Source organism: Podarcis muralis, chromosome 18 (genome assembly GCF_964188315.1).
Source record: "Podarcis muralis chromosome 18, rPodMur119.hap1.1, whole genome shotgun sequence".
Lineage (NCBI taxonomy): Eukaryota > Metazoa > Chordata > Lepidosauria > Squamata > Lacertidae > Podarcis > Podarcis muralis.
The window spans coordinates 10,787,237-10,806,379 of NC_135672.1; the positions used below are offsets into that span (position 1 = coordinate 10,787,237).

A 19,143-nucleotide genomic window follows, 5' to 3' on the forward strand; every position below is an offset into this window, starting at 1 on the left:
GTCGGGAGGGGGGGGGAAGATGGCTTCCTTGGCTCCTATTGGCTTAGCTGCTCTGACGTCACAGCAGTGCAAGCAGGAGAAACCACAGGTCCCCCAGCTCACCCCGTCGCAGGGATTCGAACCGCCGACCTTCCGATCCACAATGTGCTCGGCCTGGGGGTTAACCCGAGCCACGCGGTTCAGGTCCGGTCCCAATCCAAGGATTCCACGAGGAGTCAGTCCAACAGGGCCAAGGCAGGAAACCAGGCTAGGTCAGGCAGGTTCCAGCAAGCAGCAAGGTTGCTCTCGCAACCTGGGGCAGGGTCTGACAGCCTTTTATCTTTGACGGGATAACGGCTGGTCCTGATCCCACAGTGACTCACCTCCCTGTTTCGCCCGAAGGCGAGCACTCCTCCTGCGAGTACTCAGGTCTCTCCTTCTCTCAGACCTCAGTCTCTGCAGCTCGGGAGACGTCGGTGGGTGACTAGACCCAGGGGCCGCCTCAGCCTCCCCTGACCCGACCGGTAGTGGAGCAGCTGTAAGTGATGGCCCAGCTGAAGGCAATGAGGTCAACCCTGCATCTGGAGCCAGGGCAGGATCAGGCCCCTGACTTGGCCCAGCTGGTGTTAGTTGCAGGGGAACCTGTGCAGACTGGGGCTCTTCAGAATCAGGCCCCAGACTCTGTTCAAATGCTGCCTGAGGCAGAGGATCTGGTGCGGACCGAGACTCATCCAGTTCCGAGTCCGAGCCCAAGTGTGATGGCCTGGGATTCGGACTCGGAGGCTGAACCTGAGGGATCCCAGCCTGCACAGGAGTCCCCGCCTCCAGAACCAGCTGAGCCGGGGCTGGGGCCTGAGCCTGAAGGGTCCTCACCTGTGCTGGGTCCACAGGTGAGTCTGCTCTGGTTCCTGAGGTGATGGAGGACCCATTGCCTGCAGGTGCTCCACTCTCAGCCCCGTCAGAGGAAGCGGAGGTTGCCTCTGGGTCCGGTAGCCCTCCAGCTTCTCCTGAGCTGCGGAGGCTCAGGGCAGAGAGGCGGAGGGAACTAAGTTCCCGCAGGAGGAGGGCTCGCCTCCAGGCCAGGAGAGGCGAGTCACCAGAGGATCGGGGCTGCCCTATGCCTCAGGGCAGATATAAGCCAGCCAGCCCCAGTCCCAGGTTGCGGGAGCAACATTGTTGGTAGCCTGTTCCTGCCTGAACCCTGTCCTGCCAGAGCTCCTGACCTCGCCCGACTCCCTGCTTTGGACCCCGCTTCAGCTTTGACGGACAGCCTCCATACTGCACCCTAAATACTGTGGACTCAGACCACGCCTCACGGAAACCCACGGGACCAGCACACCGGGTCCCAGGCCATCACACGCAAGCCCAAGAGGCTCGTTGGTTTAGACCACAGCGCCAACCGTGTCCCAAACTCCCCAGGTACAGCGAGTCACCAGGAGCCTTTCACGGCCAGGTTTCTTGCCCTTGCCATTTTCAGGCAGGCTCAAAGCCTCTCTCGTCACTGCTCCCTTTCCTTCTTTACCAAAGAAAAGAAAAGAAAATGAAGATAAATGAAGACTCTTAAATCAGGGGCTTTCTTAATGGGTGGTCCGGGAAGCTAATTTCGAACGTTTGATTATTTTTCCTCCCTGGTAGCCGAGCCAGGCCACCGGTCCCGGCGGGAGGGCTGAGTTCAAATCATTTACAAGCTGAAACATGGTCTGGGAACAGAATCATCTTTAGCGCTGCTGTCCCGCCACCCTCCCCTCCCCCAGCTGCCACGATGGGCGTGATTGCAAGGGGGGAAACGGATGAGTTGCAAAGGGCCTTTCTCTCTCTCTCTCATATCGGTTTATTTTCATTATTATCTGCGGAATGTGGCCCCGCCAGCTGGGTCTTTGGGTGTTCGGCGCTCCCGAGCCGCCGCCGGAGGTTAAATAGAGTCACGCCGGCTAATTAAACCGGTCCCTGAGATTGTTTTGGTTTAGGATCGGCGGTGCAATCAGGACGCTTAAATTGGCTACGTCGTCGCTTCCGATTTTGCTGTCTTTTCGAAACGCAGCTCGGAGAAAGAGCTCGGGGAATGGAAGGAGAGAGACCTGGTGGATCGGGCCCGTCCAGCATGGGTGGCCAACAAGGTCCCACCCCCCAAAGGAAGCCCACAAGCATGTTTCTGAGCCCCAGAACAACTCTCTCCCCCTGTGGTTTGTAGCAAATGACATTCAAAAGCATTCACAGCTGTCCCTGGAGGTCAGTTCTATGTCCAGGGCAGCTCCATCTGGTACGCAGGATGAGACCCTCCCTGCCCACAGACTGTCTGGCCAGAGTGGTGCATGCTCTGGTTGTCTCCCGCTTGGACTACTGCACTCTCCGTGGGGCTGCCTTTGAAGGTGACCGGGAAACTGCAATTAATCCAGAATGCGGCAGCTAGACTGGGGACTGGGAGCAGCCGCTGAGACCATATAACACCAGTCCTGAAAGACCTACATTAGCTCCCAGGACGTTTCCGAGCACAATTCAAAGTGTTGGTGATGAACTTTCAAGCCTTAAATGGACAGGGGGCAGGTGTGGAGGACTCCCTGGTCCTGAATGGGGTCACTGTGCCCCCGAAGGACCAGGTGTGCAGCCTGGGGATCATTTTGGACTCACAGCTGTCCATGGAGGTGCAGGTCAATTCTGTGTCCAGGGCAGCTGTCTACCAGGTCCATCTGGTACGCAGGATGAGACCCTCCCTGCCCACAGACTGTCTGGCCAGAGTGGTGCATGCTCTGGTTGTCTCCCGCTTGGACTACTACCATGCGCTCTATGTGGGGCTGACCAGGAAAGTACAACTAATCCAGAATGCAGCTGCCAGACTGGGGACTGGGAGCGGCGCCAAGACCATATAACACAGGTCCTGAAAGACCTAGGTAAAGGGACCCCTGACCGTTAGGTCCGGTCACGGCCGACTCTGGGGTTGCGGCGCTCATCTCGCTTTACTGGCCGAGGGAGCCGGCGTACAGCTTCTGGGTCATGTGGCCAGCAGGTCTAAGCCGCTTCTGGCAAACCAGAGCAGGCATGGAAACGCTGTTTAGCTTCCCACTGGAGTGGTACCTATTTATCTACTTGCACTTTGACGCACTTTCAAACTGCTAGGTTGGCAGGAGCAGGGACCGAGCAACGGGAGCTCAACCCGTCATTGCGGGGATTCAAATCGCCGACCTTCTGATTGGCAAGTCCTAGGCTCTGTGGTTTACCCCACAGTGCCACCCATGTCTCCCAGGATTATATTTCGCAAATAACCCCCCCAAACCGGGAGCTCAACCCATCATTGCGGAGATTCGAACCGCCAACCTTCTGATCGGCAAGCCCTAGGCTCTGTGGTTTAACCCACAGCGCCACCCGCGTCCCTTTTCCTGGAAGACCTACCGGTCCTGAAAGACCTCTCAGGGTGAGGGAAATCGCAACACACACAAAGAGACGCACAGCCTCTCCGGCTGCTATTGGCTTAGCTGCTCTGATGTCACAGAGGATCAGGCCAAAGGGGAGGCCCAACTAGTCTCAGTGGTTTAGCCCGCAGCGCCACCCGCGTCCCCAATACTTACATATGTAGTAATACTCATGCCCCGGTCGGAATTCAAAGCCCAGCGAAAACGGGGTGAAGAGCTGGAACTTCTCGGAGAACTTCAGCGGCCCGTTGGGCGAGTCGGGCCGGTTGCACTCCCAGCGCTTGAAGCCATTCTGGCGGTGGTCGCAGGAGTCGTGGCCCTCATAGTTGACCATGTAGAGGATGTATCTCTCCATGTGGTCCATGGGGAACGGGAGCTCGTAGTGAGGGCAGTAGATGTCCAGGTAGTCGTTGATGCTCACCTCCACAGTGTAGTCGCCCTGGTGGAACCTGCAGGGGGAGGGAAAAGCAGAGGTTAAGGAACGTCACCAGTGTCATATAACCTACATGAGTCCAATCAATGCATGAAAGGGTTAATGCCATAGAGTAAGCTCTCCTGCCGGACGTGGGTGGTGCTATGAACCACAGAGGCTAGGACTTGCCGATCAGAAGGTCGGCGGTTCGAATTCCCGCGACGACGGGGTGAGCTCCCGTTGCTCGGTCCCTGCTCCTGCCCACCTAGCAGTTCGAAAGCACACCAGCGCAAGTAGATAAATAGTTACTGCTCTGGTGGGAAGGCAAACGGCGTTTCCGTGTGCTGCTCTGGTTCGCCAGAAGCGGCTTAGTCCTGCTGGGCACATGACTCGGAAGCTGTATGCCGGCTCCCTCGGCCAATAAAGCGAGATGAGCGCTTTAATTATGGCTTGAGATACCTATGAGGTCCCTAAATAACCATGTAGCATATATTCAACACAAAAAACGGCAACCATTTGTTGTTGACAAAGGACAGCTGGACATAGAAAGGGCCCCTATACCTTCAGTAGCTTAGGGGCTCCTCGAACCAAAATCCAGCCCTGAGTGGTACCTTGGTACTCGAACGGCTTGGTTCCCGAACGCCACAAAACCGGAAGTAAGCATTCCAGTTTGCGAATGTTTTTCAGAAGCCGAAGTCCAGTGCTGCTGGGGACTGAACTTGGCGCCTTCTGCACTCAAGGCAGCTGCCCTGTCACTGCGAACCACCCTGATGCGTGCAGAACAGCATTCAGAATTCGTTTAACGAAATATTTCTCAGTGTGCCATTTCCACTTAAAGGTAAAGGGACCCCTGACCGTCAGGTCCAGTCGTGGCCGACTCTGGGGTTGCGGCGCTCATCTCGCTTTATTGGCCAAGGGAGGCGGCGTACAGCTTCCGGGTCATGTGGCCAGCAGGACTAAGCCGCTTCTGGCAAACCAGAGCAACGCACGGAAACGCCGTTTACCTTCCCGCCAGAGTGGTACCTATTTATCTACTTGCACTTTGATGTGCTTTCAAACTGCTAGGTGGGCAGGAGCAGGGACCGAGCAACGGGAGCTCACCCCGTCGCGGGAATTCGAACCGCCGACCTTCTGATTGGCAAGCCCTAGGCTCTGTGGTTTAACCCACAGTGCCACCTGCGTCCATTTCCACTTAAGAGCTGGGAAATCCATATTTGAAACGTCGCTGTGGCAGAGAAATTCACAGCTGCTGGTGCCCTGAGGCTCAAGCACCCCAGAGCCACCGGCCTTCTGGCAATTCCTACTGCCGACAGCCGGACAGCTCTGTCGATTGGAGCACGGTGAAGGCAACGCCAAGTTTGCAGGTTCGGCAGCTGCAAATTCTTGGGTTGGACTAGATGATCCTTGGAGGGCCCTTCCAGATCTAAGATTCCACACGACAGCTACGAAACAGCTCTGCCTCTTGCGGAGAAGCCCCGAGTGCCCGAAACGTCCACGTGGTCGGCCTAATCTTACCTCTTCCCATTTCCTTTTTACAAGATTAAACAGAGCACCTCTTAAAATTAATAAAGTGGCAACAGTAGGTGATTAGTAAAGTAGTGTGCGGGGGGAGAATCGTTTTCGGCGCCCCCTCAGGTGTTGCATTCACAGGCCAACTCTAGCTAGCTCTCTCTCTCTCTCTTTTATATATATATGTATTTTGCATTTTTTGAGACAGATTATCTGGGAGATTAGGGGCTTAGTCAAAGCAGGGAAATCAGGCGATGGTATCTCAGATTCGGAAGGGGGTGCACCGGGCTCCTTAAGACACCATAACTAATTGCTTTCTGAGACTGCCGTTTCTTCTGCCCCCCCCTTCTTTGGCCGATCTCGTCTAATGCCCCCCCCCAGTTTCTTCCCACCCTCTGCGTCCTGAGGACTGTCGTCCCTGAAAATGGCGTTACCTGGATGGACCCCATATTATCCTCCTTCGCACCCTCCAATAGACTCTGTTCCCATAGATCGAGGGGTGGGGGTGGTCTGTATCCCTAGGGGACCCCAAGTATGACGCTTGGCTTAATTACATGTGGGTGGGAAGGAGACGAGGGGGAATTAAGAGGGAAAGGGTGGCTGGAAGAGAGGGGGTGAAGCGGGGGGCGGAAAAGACAGAGAGGGGGGATGGCAAGAAGAGAAGGGGCGAAGGGGGTGGCAGGGAAAAAAAGAAAAAAAAGGAGAAGGCGGGGAGAGGATTTAAGGGGGAACAGTGACAAAAAATAAGGTAAAAAAGCTAAAGGTAAAGGACCGCTGGATGGTTAAGTCGTGTCAAAGGCGACTATGGGGTTGCAGCGCTCATCTCGCTTTCAGGATGAGGGAGCCGGCATTTGTCTGCAGAAAGCTTTCCGGGTCATGTGGCCAGCAGGACTGAACTGCTTTTGGCACATGACGGAAACCAGAGCGCACGGAAATGCCATTTACCTTCCCGCCTCAGTGGTACCTATTTATCTACTTGCGCTGGTGTGCTTTCGAATTGCTAGGTTGGCAGGAGCTGGGACAGAGCAATGGGAACTCACTCCGTCATGGGGATTTGAACCGGCGACCTTCTGATCGGCAAACCCAAGAGGCTCAGTGGCTTAGACCACAGCACCACCCACACAAAAAATAAGGTGGACTTCGAGGTCTAGCCCCTAGCACCTTGGCCCACAACTGGAAAGAAGATAAAGTCCCAACCAGAGACAAGAGGCTGATGAAGATGATGGATTATGCTGAAATGGCGAAAATGACCGGGAAGATCAGAAACCAGGAAGAGAGGGATTTTAATAAGGAATGGGGAAAATTCACAATGTACTTAAGAGAACACTGTAAACAACTAAAAACTTTGGCAGGGTTTGAGAAATGCTTGTAATGTATTAAAAACGAAGGTAAACAAATGGATTATTAGAGAAAAATAGAGAAAATATGCGAGGCAGTTGAAAAAGATTGAAAATAGAAGCCACGGAAGGCTGGAGGGGAGTCTAAGAATTCAGGAAAACCTAAATGCCGATGGTGGTGTTTAATGTTTGGAATTTAAGTGTGTAGTGTAAAACTGAATAAAAAAGATTGTGTAAAAAAAAGAGAGAGAAAGAGAGACTATTTCTCCAACGTATAGGCCAAACTCTGACACCCTATCCCCATGCCCCTGATCCTTTTCCTTCCTGAGTACGATTTGCTCACCTGGGATGATGAGAATGGCCTCTGGCTCACCTGTGTGAGGTATAGAGAGATGTGGGGTGATGCATTTGTGTGAGAGAAAAACCTCTGGCTTTTAACTGCTCAGGAGAAACAATTACATCCATTGCCATGCCCCCATTTGCCTCTGGCCCCCAGAAAGCTGCCCATTTGAGACTGCGGCCCTCGCCCAGAGACAGGTGCCCCGCTCCCCAGGTAAAAGGTAAAAGGACATCTGGATGGTTCAGTCCATTCAACGGAACCCTGGAAGGGTGGAGGGGGAGTCTAAGGATTCAGAGACTCCTAAATGCCGATGCTGTGGGACGCGGGTGGCGCTGTGGGTTAAACCACAGAGCCTAGGACTTGCCGATCAGAAGGTCGGCAGTTCGAATCACCGCGACGACGGGGTGAGCTCCCGTTGCTCAGTCCCTGCTCCTGCCAACCTAGCACGTCAAGTGCAAGTAGATCAATAGGTACCACTCCAGCGGGAAGGTAAAACGGCGTTTCCGTGCGCTGCTCTGGTTTGCCAGAAGTGGCTTAGTCATGCTGGCCACATGACCCGGAAGCTGTACGCCGGCTCCCTCGGCCAGTAAAGCGAGATGAGCGCCGCAACCCCAGAGTCGGTCACGACTGGACCTAGTGGTCAGGGGTCCCTTTAAATGCTGATGGTGATGTTTAATGCTTGAATTTGAATGTGCAGTGTAAAACTCAATAAAAAATATTATACATGAAAATGAAGATGGGATCGCAGCCTTGGAAAAAAGGAATCCTGTGTGGTTCCAAGGTTTGCATACCTTCCGCCCCCAAAAGTTTCTCATTCCTGTGTGCCAATGGAGAGGGGAAAGACTCTGTGCCCCCCAGGGGTTCTCTGACCCTCCACCCCCCCTGCCTCCCAGCATCTAGAAGCGGAAACGCATTACCTTTCGCAATGCATACATACATCCAAACAGATCTATAACTCTCCATGAGCCGTTTCGTTGCCCAGCGGAAGACGTGACCACATCTCCATTTAAATGGAGACGGCCGCAGCCAGCAGCTTCCCACTGAGCCGAGAAGTGGCAATTGAGCATGGGAGGGCGGGGCCGCTTTCCCCCCAGATCTGTGGCCCACCTACAAGACGAGAGCGCACCGCTGGGTGCGTAATGCAAACCGCGGCGGGTGCAGGAGTGAGCGGGCGGGCGGGCGGAAGAGGCTGCGAGAGGAGAGGACGGCTCTTGGTTCTGCGAAGCCGGCAACGCTTGGGGGAGATTTCTGGTTTGGTTGGGAACCGAGGAAGAAGAAGAGGAAGAAGAGGAAGAGGAAGAGGAAGAGGAAGAAGAAGAAGAAGAAGAAGAAGAAGAAGAAGAAGAAGAAGAAGAAGAATTTATTATTTATACCCCACCCATCTTGCTGGGTTTCCCCAGCCACTCTGGGCGGCTTCCAACAGAATACAGTGGTACCTCGGGTTACATACGCTTCAGGTTACAGACTCCGCTAACCCAGAAATAGTACCTAAGGTTAAGACCTTTGCTTCAGGATGAGAACAGAAATCGCACGGCGGCAGCAGCAGGAGGCCCCATTAGCTAAAGTGGTGCTTCAGGTTAAGAACAGTTTCAGGTTGAGTACGGACCTCCAGAACGAATTAAGTTCTTAACCCGAGGTACCACTGTATTAAAATACAATAGTCCGTCAAACATTAAAAGCTTCCCTAAACATTGCTGCCTTCAGGTGTCTTCTAAAAGTCTGGTAGTTGTTTATCTCTTTGACATCTGATGGGAGGGCATTCCACAGGGCGGGCGCCACCACCGAGAAGGCCCTCTGCCTGGTTCCCTGTAACTTGGCTTCTCGCAGCGAGGGAACCGCCAGAAGGCCCTCGGTGCTGGACCTCAGTGTCCGGGCAGAACGATGGAGGTGGAGACGCTCCTTCAAGTATACTGGACCGATCCTCAGGGCGCCTTCCAACTCAACAATTTGATGATTCTGCAAACCAAAGGAGGTGCCAGGTCCTTGCGCTCGAATCCTGCGCACTGGTTTCCCACTAGGGCAGGCATTATTATCCCAACCCACCCAAAATCCCAGCCTGTGTGAGACGCAGGCTGGAGTTCCACCGGGAAAGCTGCCGAGCCTCAAATCTGCATTACGAGTTGAGAGTGAGCCTCTCTGGTTTTCTCTAGCTATCCCCCACTCTCCTCTCTCTCTCTCCAGACTCTCAAGCTCAACGCTCTCCCAGCTTCCACCTGCTAATGATATCATTACTCAAGGCTGCCGGAGAGCACTCTGTGGCGTTTATCTCTCTCCGGGGGGAACGGGCCCGGCTAGGTCTCCTTCAACCACGCGCCTCGCCATTAGGGTCCCACTCATCAGGAGCTCTTGAAAGGTCTCCGAGCTCTGAGGGGCTTCGTCAGAGAGGACCGCCTCTCCGCTGCGGCAACCTACATTTCATAGCCTCTTTCTCTCGCTCTCTCAATGCGTGTTTGGAACAGATGGGACAAGAGAACAGCCCCTTCCGGTGCAGGTACAGAATACAAAGGTCGGCACAGGCGAGCGTGTGCGCAGGGCCCACACCCAGACCCACTAACAAGAGAGAGCCAATGTGGCGTAGTGGTTAAGAGCGGTAGACTCGTAATCTGGGGAACCGGGTTCGCTTCCCCGCTCCTCCACCTGCAGCTGCTGGGTGACCTTGGGCCTGTCACACTTCTCTGAAGTCTCTCAGCCCCACTCACCTCACAGAGTGTTTGTTGGGGGGGAGGAAGGGAAAGGAGAATGTTAGCCGCTTTGAGACTCCTTCGGGTAGTGATAAAGCGGGATATCAAATCCAAACTCCTCCTCCTCCTCCTCCTCCTCCTCCTCCTCCTCTTCTTCTAACAAGCCCCCCAGGACCACCTACTCCTCTTTGCAATTGCAAGCAAAGAACCTCAGAACAGTTTGGATCAGGCCAGTGGCTGATCTGGACCAGTTTCCTGCTCTCGCAGCGGAGAGCTTGATGCTCTAATGCAGCTGTTCTCAACCTTTGGGTCCCCAGATGATGTTGTTTAGTTGTTTAGTCATGTCCGACTCTTCGTGACCCCCTGGACCAGAACACGCCAGGCACTCCTGTCTTCCACTGCCTCCCGCAGTTTGGTCAGACTCATGCTGGTAGCTTCGAGAACACTGTCCCACCATCTCGTCCTCTGTCGTCCCCTTCTCCTTGTGCCCTCCATCTTTCCCAACATCAAGGTCTTTTCCAGGGAGTCTTCTCTTCTCATGAGGTGGCCAAAGTCTTGGAGCCTCAGCTTCAGGATCTGTCCTTCCAGTGAGCCCTCAGGGCTGATTTCCTTCCGAATGGAGAGGTTTGATCTTCTTGCAGTCCATGGGACTCTCAAGAGTCTCCTCCAGCACCATAACTACAACTCCCATCACCCCTGAGCTAGCTGGGAATGATGGGAGTTGTAGTCCAACAACATCTGGGGACCCACAGGTTGAGAAAGGCTGCTTTAATGGGAAGGTCATGAGGAGGACCTGAGTGCGAGAGCGGCTCTCCCCTCCTGTGGGTTCCAGCTGCTGGCATTCAGAAATGTCCGGAGCATATGAAGAGGCCGCTGGATCAGGCCGGCAGTCCCTCTAGTCCTGCCTGCCTCCGATGCGGCCGGCATTTGCAACCCCAACACCCCCACGTCTTGGCGGGCAGGGTGGAAGAAACTCATTGGGACATCTTCCTTGCTTATCTCCAGTCCTGAAGTTCTGGCCCTGCTCTCAAAGCTCCTGCACCGCTGAATCCCGAGACTTGGGGACGATGCTGTATCTGTTATGAGCCCAAATAAAGATCCCTTTCTGAAAGGTACCTTTTATCATGTGTGCCGGTCCTGTAAGGTAATAAAGGTTTTCTTGGTTCTCAAACTTAATCCGTTCCGGGAGTCTGTTCCAAAACCAAAGCATTCCGAAACCAAGGCTCGCTTTCCCATAGAAAGCAATGCAAAACGGATTAATCCGTTCCAGACTTTTAAAAACAACCCCTAAAACAGCAATTCGGCATGAATTTTACTATCTAACGAGACCGCTGATCCATAAAACGAAAGCAATAACCAATGTGCTGTACTATAAAATAAATGAAGACAGTATTGTAGATGATAAAAATTAAAACCATATATTTTTCATACCTGCACTGATGATAGTCATTGTTTGGATGGGGGGCTTTTATCCATTTCCGCAGTCACACAATCCATCAATCAATCAGTAGCTGAACTGGGTTCCATACAGTCATAAACAAATGAACCGAAAAAGCCTCAAAAACAAATACGCAAAATAAATAGCAAAAACAAAAGCGCCAGACTTAATCCGTTCCGGAAGTCTGTTTGACTTCTGAAATGTTCGGAAACCAAGGCACAGCTTCTGATTGGTGCAGGCGCCCCGGAAACAATAGCTGACAGCCACATTGGACGTTCAGCTTCCAAAAAAACGTTTGAAAACCAGAACACTCACTTCCGGGTTTTCGGCGTTTGGGAACCAAGGAGAGTTAACTCAGGAGAGTTAAATGGAACCTCCTCGTACAGGAGCCGTCTATCACGAATAGACACAAAAAGCCCTTCTTGGCTTCCTGGGGGCATCTGGGGTTCCGCGGAGAATTCGGAAGTGGGCCTAGGTGGGATCCTGGCCTGATCCGAGGGGACTCTTGGCATGCTCTGCTAAGGCGACGGGGCTCATCTGAAAGCTATTAAGCAAATGGGCGCAATTACTTTGATTAAATTAATTTATTTAATGAGAACGAAGCAAATCTGCATGATTTCACTTGCTCTGCATAATTTATCCCGCCACTTCTTCCCCTCCGCTTTCGCACAAGTTGTCTGGCTTTCTGCTAATCACGGGGAGACGGGAACAGGCTCTCCGTTCCTCCCTTCCTCCGTTCTCCCTTCCTCCGTTCTGCCTTCGGAAATGTCAAGCATCCATCTGCAACCATGTGGACTAGCGGCTTTAAATTCCCTGGGCACCTGGCTTCCATCCTTGACAGGCCTTGACAGCTCTGCAAGGTCCCAGAAACACCGTCTCTCCCACCTAACAGTTTGCAATATGTTGGTTATGCTGATTTCAGGGCCAGTTCCACAGATTTTATTTTCTCAGGGCAGAGGTGGTGGTGGAGAGGTGCCCTTGAGCTCGTGGCGCACCTGTCTGTGTGTGCCCCCAATCACCATAGTCAGCCCCCCAGGGCCAACCGCTCTGCCCACCTCTGTTCTAGAAGAACCATTGATTGTTGGCAATGTTGTGACGGTGCTGCACATTTCACTACAAATTGTTGCTGCCACGGTATTCAACGCATTTTCCGCTCTATAAGACGCACCAGACCACAAGACGCACCTAGTTTTTGGAGGAGGAAAACAAGAAAAAAAATATTCTGAATCTCAGAAGCCAGAACAGCAAGAGGGATCGCTGCGCAACGAAAGCAGCAATCCCTCTTGCTGTTCTGGCTTCTGGGATAGCTGCGCAGCCTGCATTCGCTCCATAAGATGCACACACATTCCCCCTTGCTTTTCAGGAGGGAAAAAGTGAGTCTTATAGAGCAAAGAATACGGTAGATACAGTGGAACCTCGGTTTTTCGAGCCAAACATTTCGGTTTTCCAACGCTGAAAACCCAGAAGTAATTGCTTTCGTTTTCGGACGTGCCTTGGAAGTCAAACGGCTTCTGCTTAGGTTTTTATCTCCATTAAAATTGCAGACAGCTCTTTGCACCTCGGTTTTCGAACGTTTCAGAAGTCAAACGGTCTTCCGGAACGGATTACGTTCAAAAACCGAGGTTCTACTGTACTCTGTTTTACTTGAGTGATTCAAACACGGAGTTTCACAAGAAATGTGGCGTATCAAAGAAGGGCGATGTCTGTCCCCCCCCCAGGTGTGGTTGGGGGGTCCCAACTCCCAGCAGTGCCAACAGACAGCATGGCCACTGGGGGCTGTCATCCACCTGGAGTCTTGTCTCCAGTTCTGGACACCCCATATTAAGAAGGGTATGGAGAAGCTGGAAAGTGTACAGAGGGCAGCACCCAAGATGTTACAAGTTCTGGAAACCAAGCCCTACAAGAAAGGCTGAAGGAGAAGTTTAGCCTGGAGAAGAGAGGGCCGAGAGGTGATATAATAGCCATCTTCTGATATATGAAGGGCTTTCAAACGGAGGATGGAACAAGCTTGTTTTCCACTGCTCTAGACGACAGCTTTTATTCTGTTTTTAATCTGTTGGGAGCCGCCCAGAGCACTTACAGGTGGTACCTTGATTCTCGAACGTCATCCGTCCCGGGAGCCCGTTCGGCTTCCGAAACGTTTGTAAACCGAGGCGCAGCTTCCCGTTGGTTGCAAGAGCTTCTTGCGCTGAAACGGGAGCCACGCCGCACATTCAAGTTCTGAAAAACGTTTGAAAACGGAAGCATTTACTTCCAGGTGTTCAGGAACCAGAATGTACGACAACGGAGGGGTTCAAGAACCGAGGCACCACTGTATTATTGTGATTAGTAAAAGTGGTATACCGCTCTTCATCTGCAGATCTTAGGGCAGACCGCTACATAAAATTACAATATCAAAACCACAAAATACATAGTAAGAACAGGAACGACGACAAAGCAATCATTTCCCCTCCTATATTTAAAAGGGCATCTAGAATCAAGCGGTGTATAGATTTTAGGCAAACAAACACTATATATAATATGCACATGAGAAACCTATACTAACCCAGCGCAGATCGGGAAGGTGTTTGTTTAAGGTTGAAGTAGCAATAATAAAAGACCCTGGCCCGCGATCGTCACAGTGTGAGTTTTTCCAAGGAGCCTTTAAGCGCCTGCACATCTCATTACTCGCGCCGCAAGTCCTGCGATCACAGGGCGAAACAAACTAATTAATGCAAAAGGTCCGGGTGTATCCTGCGCCCCTCCATCTCCCCGTATCTGTTGCGGAAACTCTGGCCCCCGGCAAGGTAACTTTTGAAAAATGCAAAATGAACGCCCCTCCCGCTCACCGCCAACCCTTCACACAGAAGACCGGCTCTCCAGTCTCGGAGACAAAACACCTCGGCTGCCCTCCATGTAAATGTGGCCAACATCAGAAACCGCAGCACAACTCTCTCTCTCCCCCCTTTCCCTTTGGAAGAGAATTAATTGATTTGCATTAAAGGCAAAATACTAGAGGAACGAGCAAGCAGGCGTTAGGAGTCGCCCCCCTCAATAACAATAAGGAAGGATGTGGCGGGTCTCTTGAGGGAAGAGGATGACGGATAATGTTTACGCGTTTGAAGGATAAGTGACACGCGGCAGAACCCCAAAATCAAAGCCGGCTGAGCCCACCTGAGACATCCCTTCCTCTTGCCTCGTCCTTCGCGGGGCCAGCAAACACTGTTGGTGGGGGATTAGATGTTGCACAGGCAAATTTGGGGCTGTTGGTGGCTACTCTACGAATGCCAGTGTACTGGAAGAAGCAAAGATCACCAGTGTCGAAGCGATGATTGCTCAACGTCAACTTCGTTGGACTGGTCATGTTGTGCGGATGCCTGATTATCGTCTTCCAAAGCAACTGCTCTACTCCGAACTTAAAAATGGGAAGAAGAGTTTGGATTTGATATCCCGCTTTATCACTACCCTAAGGAGTCTCAAGGGACGCGGGTGGCGCTGTGGGTTAAACCACAGAGCCTAGGACTTGCCGATCAGAAGGTCAGCGGTTCGAATCCCCACGACGGGGTGAGCTCCCGTTGCTCAGTCCCTGCTCCTGCCAACCTAGCAGTTCGAAAGCACGTCAAAGTGCAAGTAGATCAATAGGTACCACTCTGGCGGGAAGGTAGACGGCGTTTCCGTGCACTGCTCTGGTTCGCCAGAAACGGCTTAGTCCTGCTGGCCACATGACCCGGAAGCTGTACACCGGGTCCCTCGGCCAATAAAGCGAGATGAGCGCCGCAACCCCAGAGTCGGCCACAACTGGACCTAATGGTCAGGGGTCCCTTTACCTTTTAAGGAGTCTCAAAGCGGCTCACATTCTCCTTTCCCTTCCTCCCCCACAACAAACACTCTGTGAGGTGAGTGGGGCTGAGAGACTTCAGAGAAGTGTGACTGGCCCAAGGTCACCCAGCAGCTGCATGTGGAGGAGCGGAGACGTGAACCCGGTTCCCCAGATTACGAGTCCACCACTCTTTACGACTACACCACACTGGCTCTCCACACTGGGAAGCGTTATGCTGGCGGTCAACAAAAGAGGTTCAACAGCTGGTGCCAAACGTAGTTCTCTGTTTTCCTTTGGACCCCATCAGCTGCCCAGGACCTCCAGAAATGCTGCCCAGGCTTGCGCCCTGGAGAGGTCACTTTGGTGCAGTTTGACCTCACCCCCAGAGGCGCACTCCATTGTCTCTCGAGGCAGGCAAATGCCAACGAAAACCATCTTCCGGAAACCTCAGGAGGGGAGATTGTTGGTTCCCTCCCTGCGAGAAGCCAAGTTACAGGGAACCAGGCAGAGGGCCTTCTCAGTGGTGGCACCCGCCCTGTGGAACGCCCTCCCACCAGATTTCAAAGAGAACAACAACTACCAGACTTTGAGAAGACATCTGAAGGCAGCCCTGTTTAAAGGTAAAGGTCCAGTCGTGGCCGACTCTGGGGTTGCGGCGCTCATCTCGCTTTACTGGCCAAGGGAGCCGGCGTACAGCTTCCGGGTCATGTGGCCAGCAGGACTAAGCCGCTTCTGGCGAACCAGAGCAGCGCACGGAAACGCCGTTTACCTTCCTGCCAGAGCGGTACCTATTGATCTACTTGCACTTTGACGTGCTTTCGAACTGCTAGGTTGGCAGGAGCAGGGACTGAGCAACGGGAGCTCAGCCCGTCATTGCGGGGATTCGAACTGCCGACCTTCTGATCGGCAAGTCCTAGGCTCTGTGGTTTAACCCACAGCACCACCCGCGTTTAGGGAAGCTTTTAATGTTTGATGCTTTACTGAATTTTAATATTTTGTTGGAAGCTGTCCAGAGTGGCTGGGGAAACCCAGCCAGATGGGCGGGGTATAAATAATAAATTATTATTGTTGTTGTTGTTGTTGCTCTGGTGCCCGAGTCTTGCTTGGGGGCTTTACTTTGGGGTATCTTGTTGGCCACTTTGAGGACAAAATGCCCTTTGGGGGACTCATTTGACTGACACTTGGGTAGGGATGTCCTGACTCAACATCTTCCGCTGGGGGGAACCGGGGCTTCTCTTCGCAGACAGCGCACGCAGCCAGCTCTGGCGAGACGCCTGTTAATTTGCCATCATTTAAAGCCGTTCCCTTCGTAAAATGTCAACAGAGTTTTAAAAAGGCGCCACCTGGCAAGGTCCCTGCTGGGCTGCTGTAATTCCCTCGGCGGGACGGCCAAACCGCTGTAATTAAAAGGAGAGGGGCTTCAACAGCCTCCTCGTCGCGTGGCGCTAATTTGCTGTCTTTGTGCAAAAAATAAAATAAAATAATAAGGCGCCAAATCCCGTCAGACACAACAAGATGGAGCCACAGCAGGGCAGGAGACAGAGATGGCATGGAAAGTGAGGGGGGGAACGTCTTCCTGGCTGCTGCAAGGGTTCGGCTACCGGCAACGAGGAGCATTCAGAACGTCTTTCTAAAAATAAAATAATTAAAAAATCCCAACTCGGCTCTGACTCATTCTAGGATTTCTGTTCCTAGAAAGCCAGGGGTTCCCTTCTGCACTGTAGAATCCTCCTCGGTAACATTGCTGATTCAGAAATGGCTAGTTTTGCTAGATGTCATGGCTTGTTTAAGGGACGCGGGTGGTGCTGTGGTCTAAACCACTGAGCCTCTTCGGCTTGCCGATCAGAAGGTCGGCGGTTCGAATCCCCGCGACGGGGTGAGCTCCCGTTGCTCCGTCCCAGCTCCTGCTGTCAGAAACGGAAGAGGTAACAGGGCTTTATGAGCGGGGAGAGTCTGTGGCAGAGAGCAGTCCAGAATCAGAGGCAGGAGAGGAGAGGGACCAGGAGACAGAGAGGAGTCCCGCTGCTGTCCCTTATTGACGATGTCCCTTAAATTTCCCGGGTTTCAAAGGAAGCAGCTCCTCTCCCTCCCTCCCTGCCAGCCAGGGAGGAGGGAGACTCCAGCTGTGTTGCTCACCCAATAAGGAGTCTAAGAATGACTGGGGGGTGGAGCTTGCATGCCTTGTGCCGATCAAATCGGCCGCGTTGCCTGGGGACTCGCCTTTGCTCAGCGCTTCCCAGCGGAGAGGTGACGGTGGTTTTCCTTGCTGCATCCCCTTTGCCGGGTTGCTGCGCTGTGGGAACCACCGCTTGAGGCTTCGTTTGGCTGCTGGCTGGGCTTTCTGCCTTTGGCTCGGAGGGGCTCAGAAGTCGAACATACCTGTGCTTGGAAAATCTCTTATTTTGGCTGCTGATCCCTTTTGTTTCGAGGCTGCCTGCCCCTTGTTTTCAAATCTGTAAGTTGACAGCTATGGTTAAGACCGAGTTTATGGAAGACAATCTTACTCAGCTATGAAGGATCGCCAAAGAAGAAGGAGGTGAGGAAGCCAGGGTGTGTCTCCCTCTTGTTGCAACAGACTCTTCTCCACCCTGGTCTCGCAGCACCAGGAGAGGCAAGAAAAGGGCGGTGGAGATGTTAGCTTCATGCAGGCCCAGTCTCCAAAAGCTCACAATAAAGCACAGAAAAGTGGCGACTTAGCGGCGGACGTGCGAGGTAACAAAAGCATTCTGGGAAACGATATATAACGAGTTGGGGGAAAAATGTTTGAAATAACATTTGTGAAAAAAACCAGAGTAAAATTTATACACCCTTTGATTGTAATTTTTTAAAAAAATCCACCCAAAATCTGCAGAATGGGGTGCCAAAATAAAAAAAGATTAAAAAAATAATAAGGAAGATTAACGACGATAATTTTAGACTTTCGTAAAGTCAACAAAAAACAGATCAAAACTTGCACCAGCTGCCTAAACATCTGAGTGTTGTTGAGTTGTTTAGTCGTGTCCGACTCTTTGTGACCCCCTGGACCAGAGCACGCCAGGCCCTCCTGTCTTCCACTGCCTCCCTAAGTTTGGTCAAACTCATGCTGGTAGCTTCGAGAACACTGTCCCACCATCTCGTCCTCTGTCGTCCCCTTCTCCTTGTGCCCTCCATCTTTCCCAGCATCAGGGTCTTTTCCAGGGAGTCTTCTCTTCTCATGAGGTGGCCAAAGTATTGGAGCCTCAGCTTCAGGATCTGTCCTTCCAGTGAGCACTCAGGGCTGATTTCCTTCCGAATGGAGAGGTTTGATCTTCTTGCAGTCCATGGAGATCTGCTTCCATACATACATTACTACATACATTACTACTGGGACACATTCTACTCATGTAAAATCACGCTGATTCCCGGACAGTCCGCGGGCCAGATTGAGAAGGGGATTGGGCCGGATATAGCCCTCTGGCCTTAGTTTGCCTACCCATGCTCTTGGGTCTTGCGGAAACCCTCCTGCTTTGGGGTGAAAAGGGACTTTTCGGCGCGTATGGAATCTGCTGGTTGCCTCAGTCCTCAAAAACAATTAGAGTCTCCTTCCGTTGCCGGAGTCCGACCCGCAGAGAGATTACAACCCCGGTGATTCTTTGCTTGTTGGTGGTGTGAGTGTATGTGTGTATATATATATATATTTCCATTTTCACGAGCGTTTAGCCTGAGCTGTTGAGGCTATGGTAATTACACCTTCACTGTTGGAAAGAGCTAGAAATAATTATCTCGCAGTTTCCTGGGGTGCTGGAAGGCCTGAATAGCAATTGATGTGGCTCCTGGGCTGGGATGGAGCGAGGCAGAATGACTCGGACGTGTCCTTATCCTCTCCGTGATGGTGTGGGGAATGGGGGGGGGGCGACAGGGGGAGAGCCACCAGGTCTGCGATAATCCTGGCATGCAAAGCAGCCAAAGCAACACGGAAATCTGACCTGATTGCAAAGCCAGGTAGCTGCTCCACCTGGCTTGGCGTTGTCTGCACGGGCTGGCAGCAGCAAAACTAGGTCCCAGTCCTTAAAGGTAAAGGGACCCCTGACCGTTAGGTCCAGTCGTGGCCAACTCTGGGGTTGCGGCGCTCATGTCGCTTTATTGGCCGAGGGAGCCGGCGTATAGCTTCCGGGTCATGTGGCCAGCAGGACTAAGCCACTTCTGGTGAACCAGAGCAGCGCACGGAAACGCCGTTTACCTTCCCGCAAGAGCGGTACCTATTTATCTACTTGCACTTTGTG

At 52.6% G+C, this 19,143-nt stretch overlaps 1 protein-coding gene across 2 annotated transcripts in view; it reads right to left on the minus strand.

Annotated features, from left to right (window-relative positions):
* Positions 1 to 19,143, minus strand: part of EFNA2 (ephrin A2) — a 125,603-nt gene that overhangs the window by 14,860 nt on the left and 91,600 nt on the right. For both annotated transcript variants that reach the window (XM_028713292.2, XM_028713291.2), the window contains exon 3: positions 3,543 to 3,835. In XM_028713292.2, the coding sequence (XP_028569125.1) occupies positions 3,543 to 3,835 (293 nt within the window). The remainder of the gene's footprint in view (positions 1 to 3,542; positions 3,836 to 19,143) is intronic.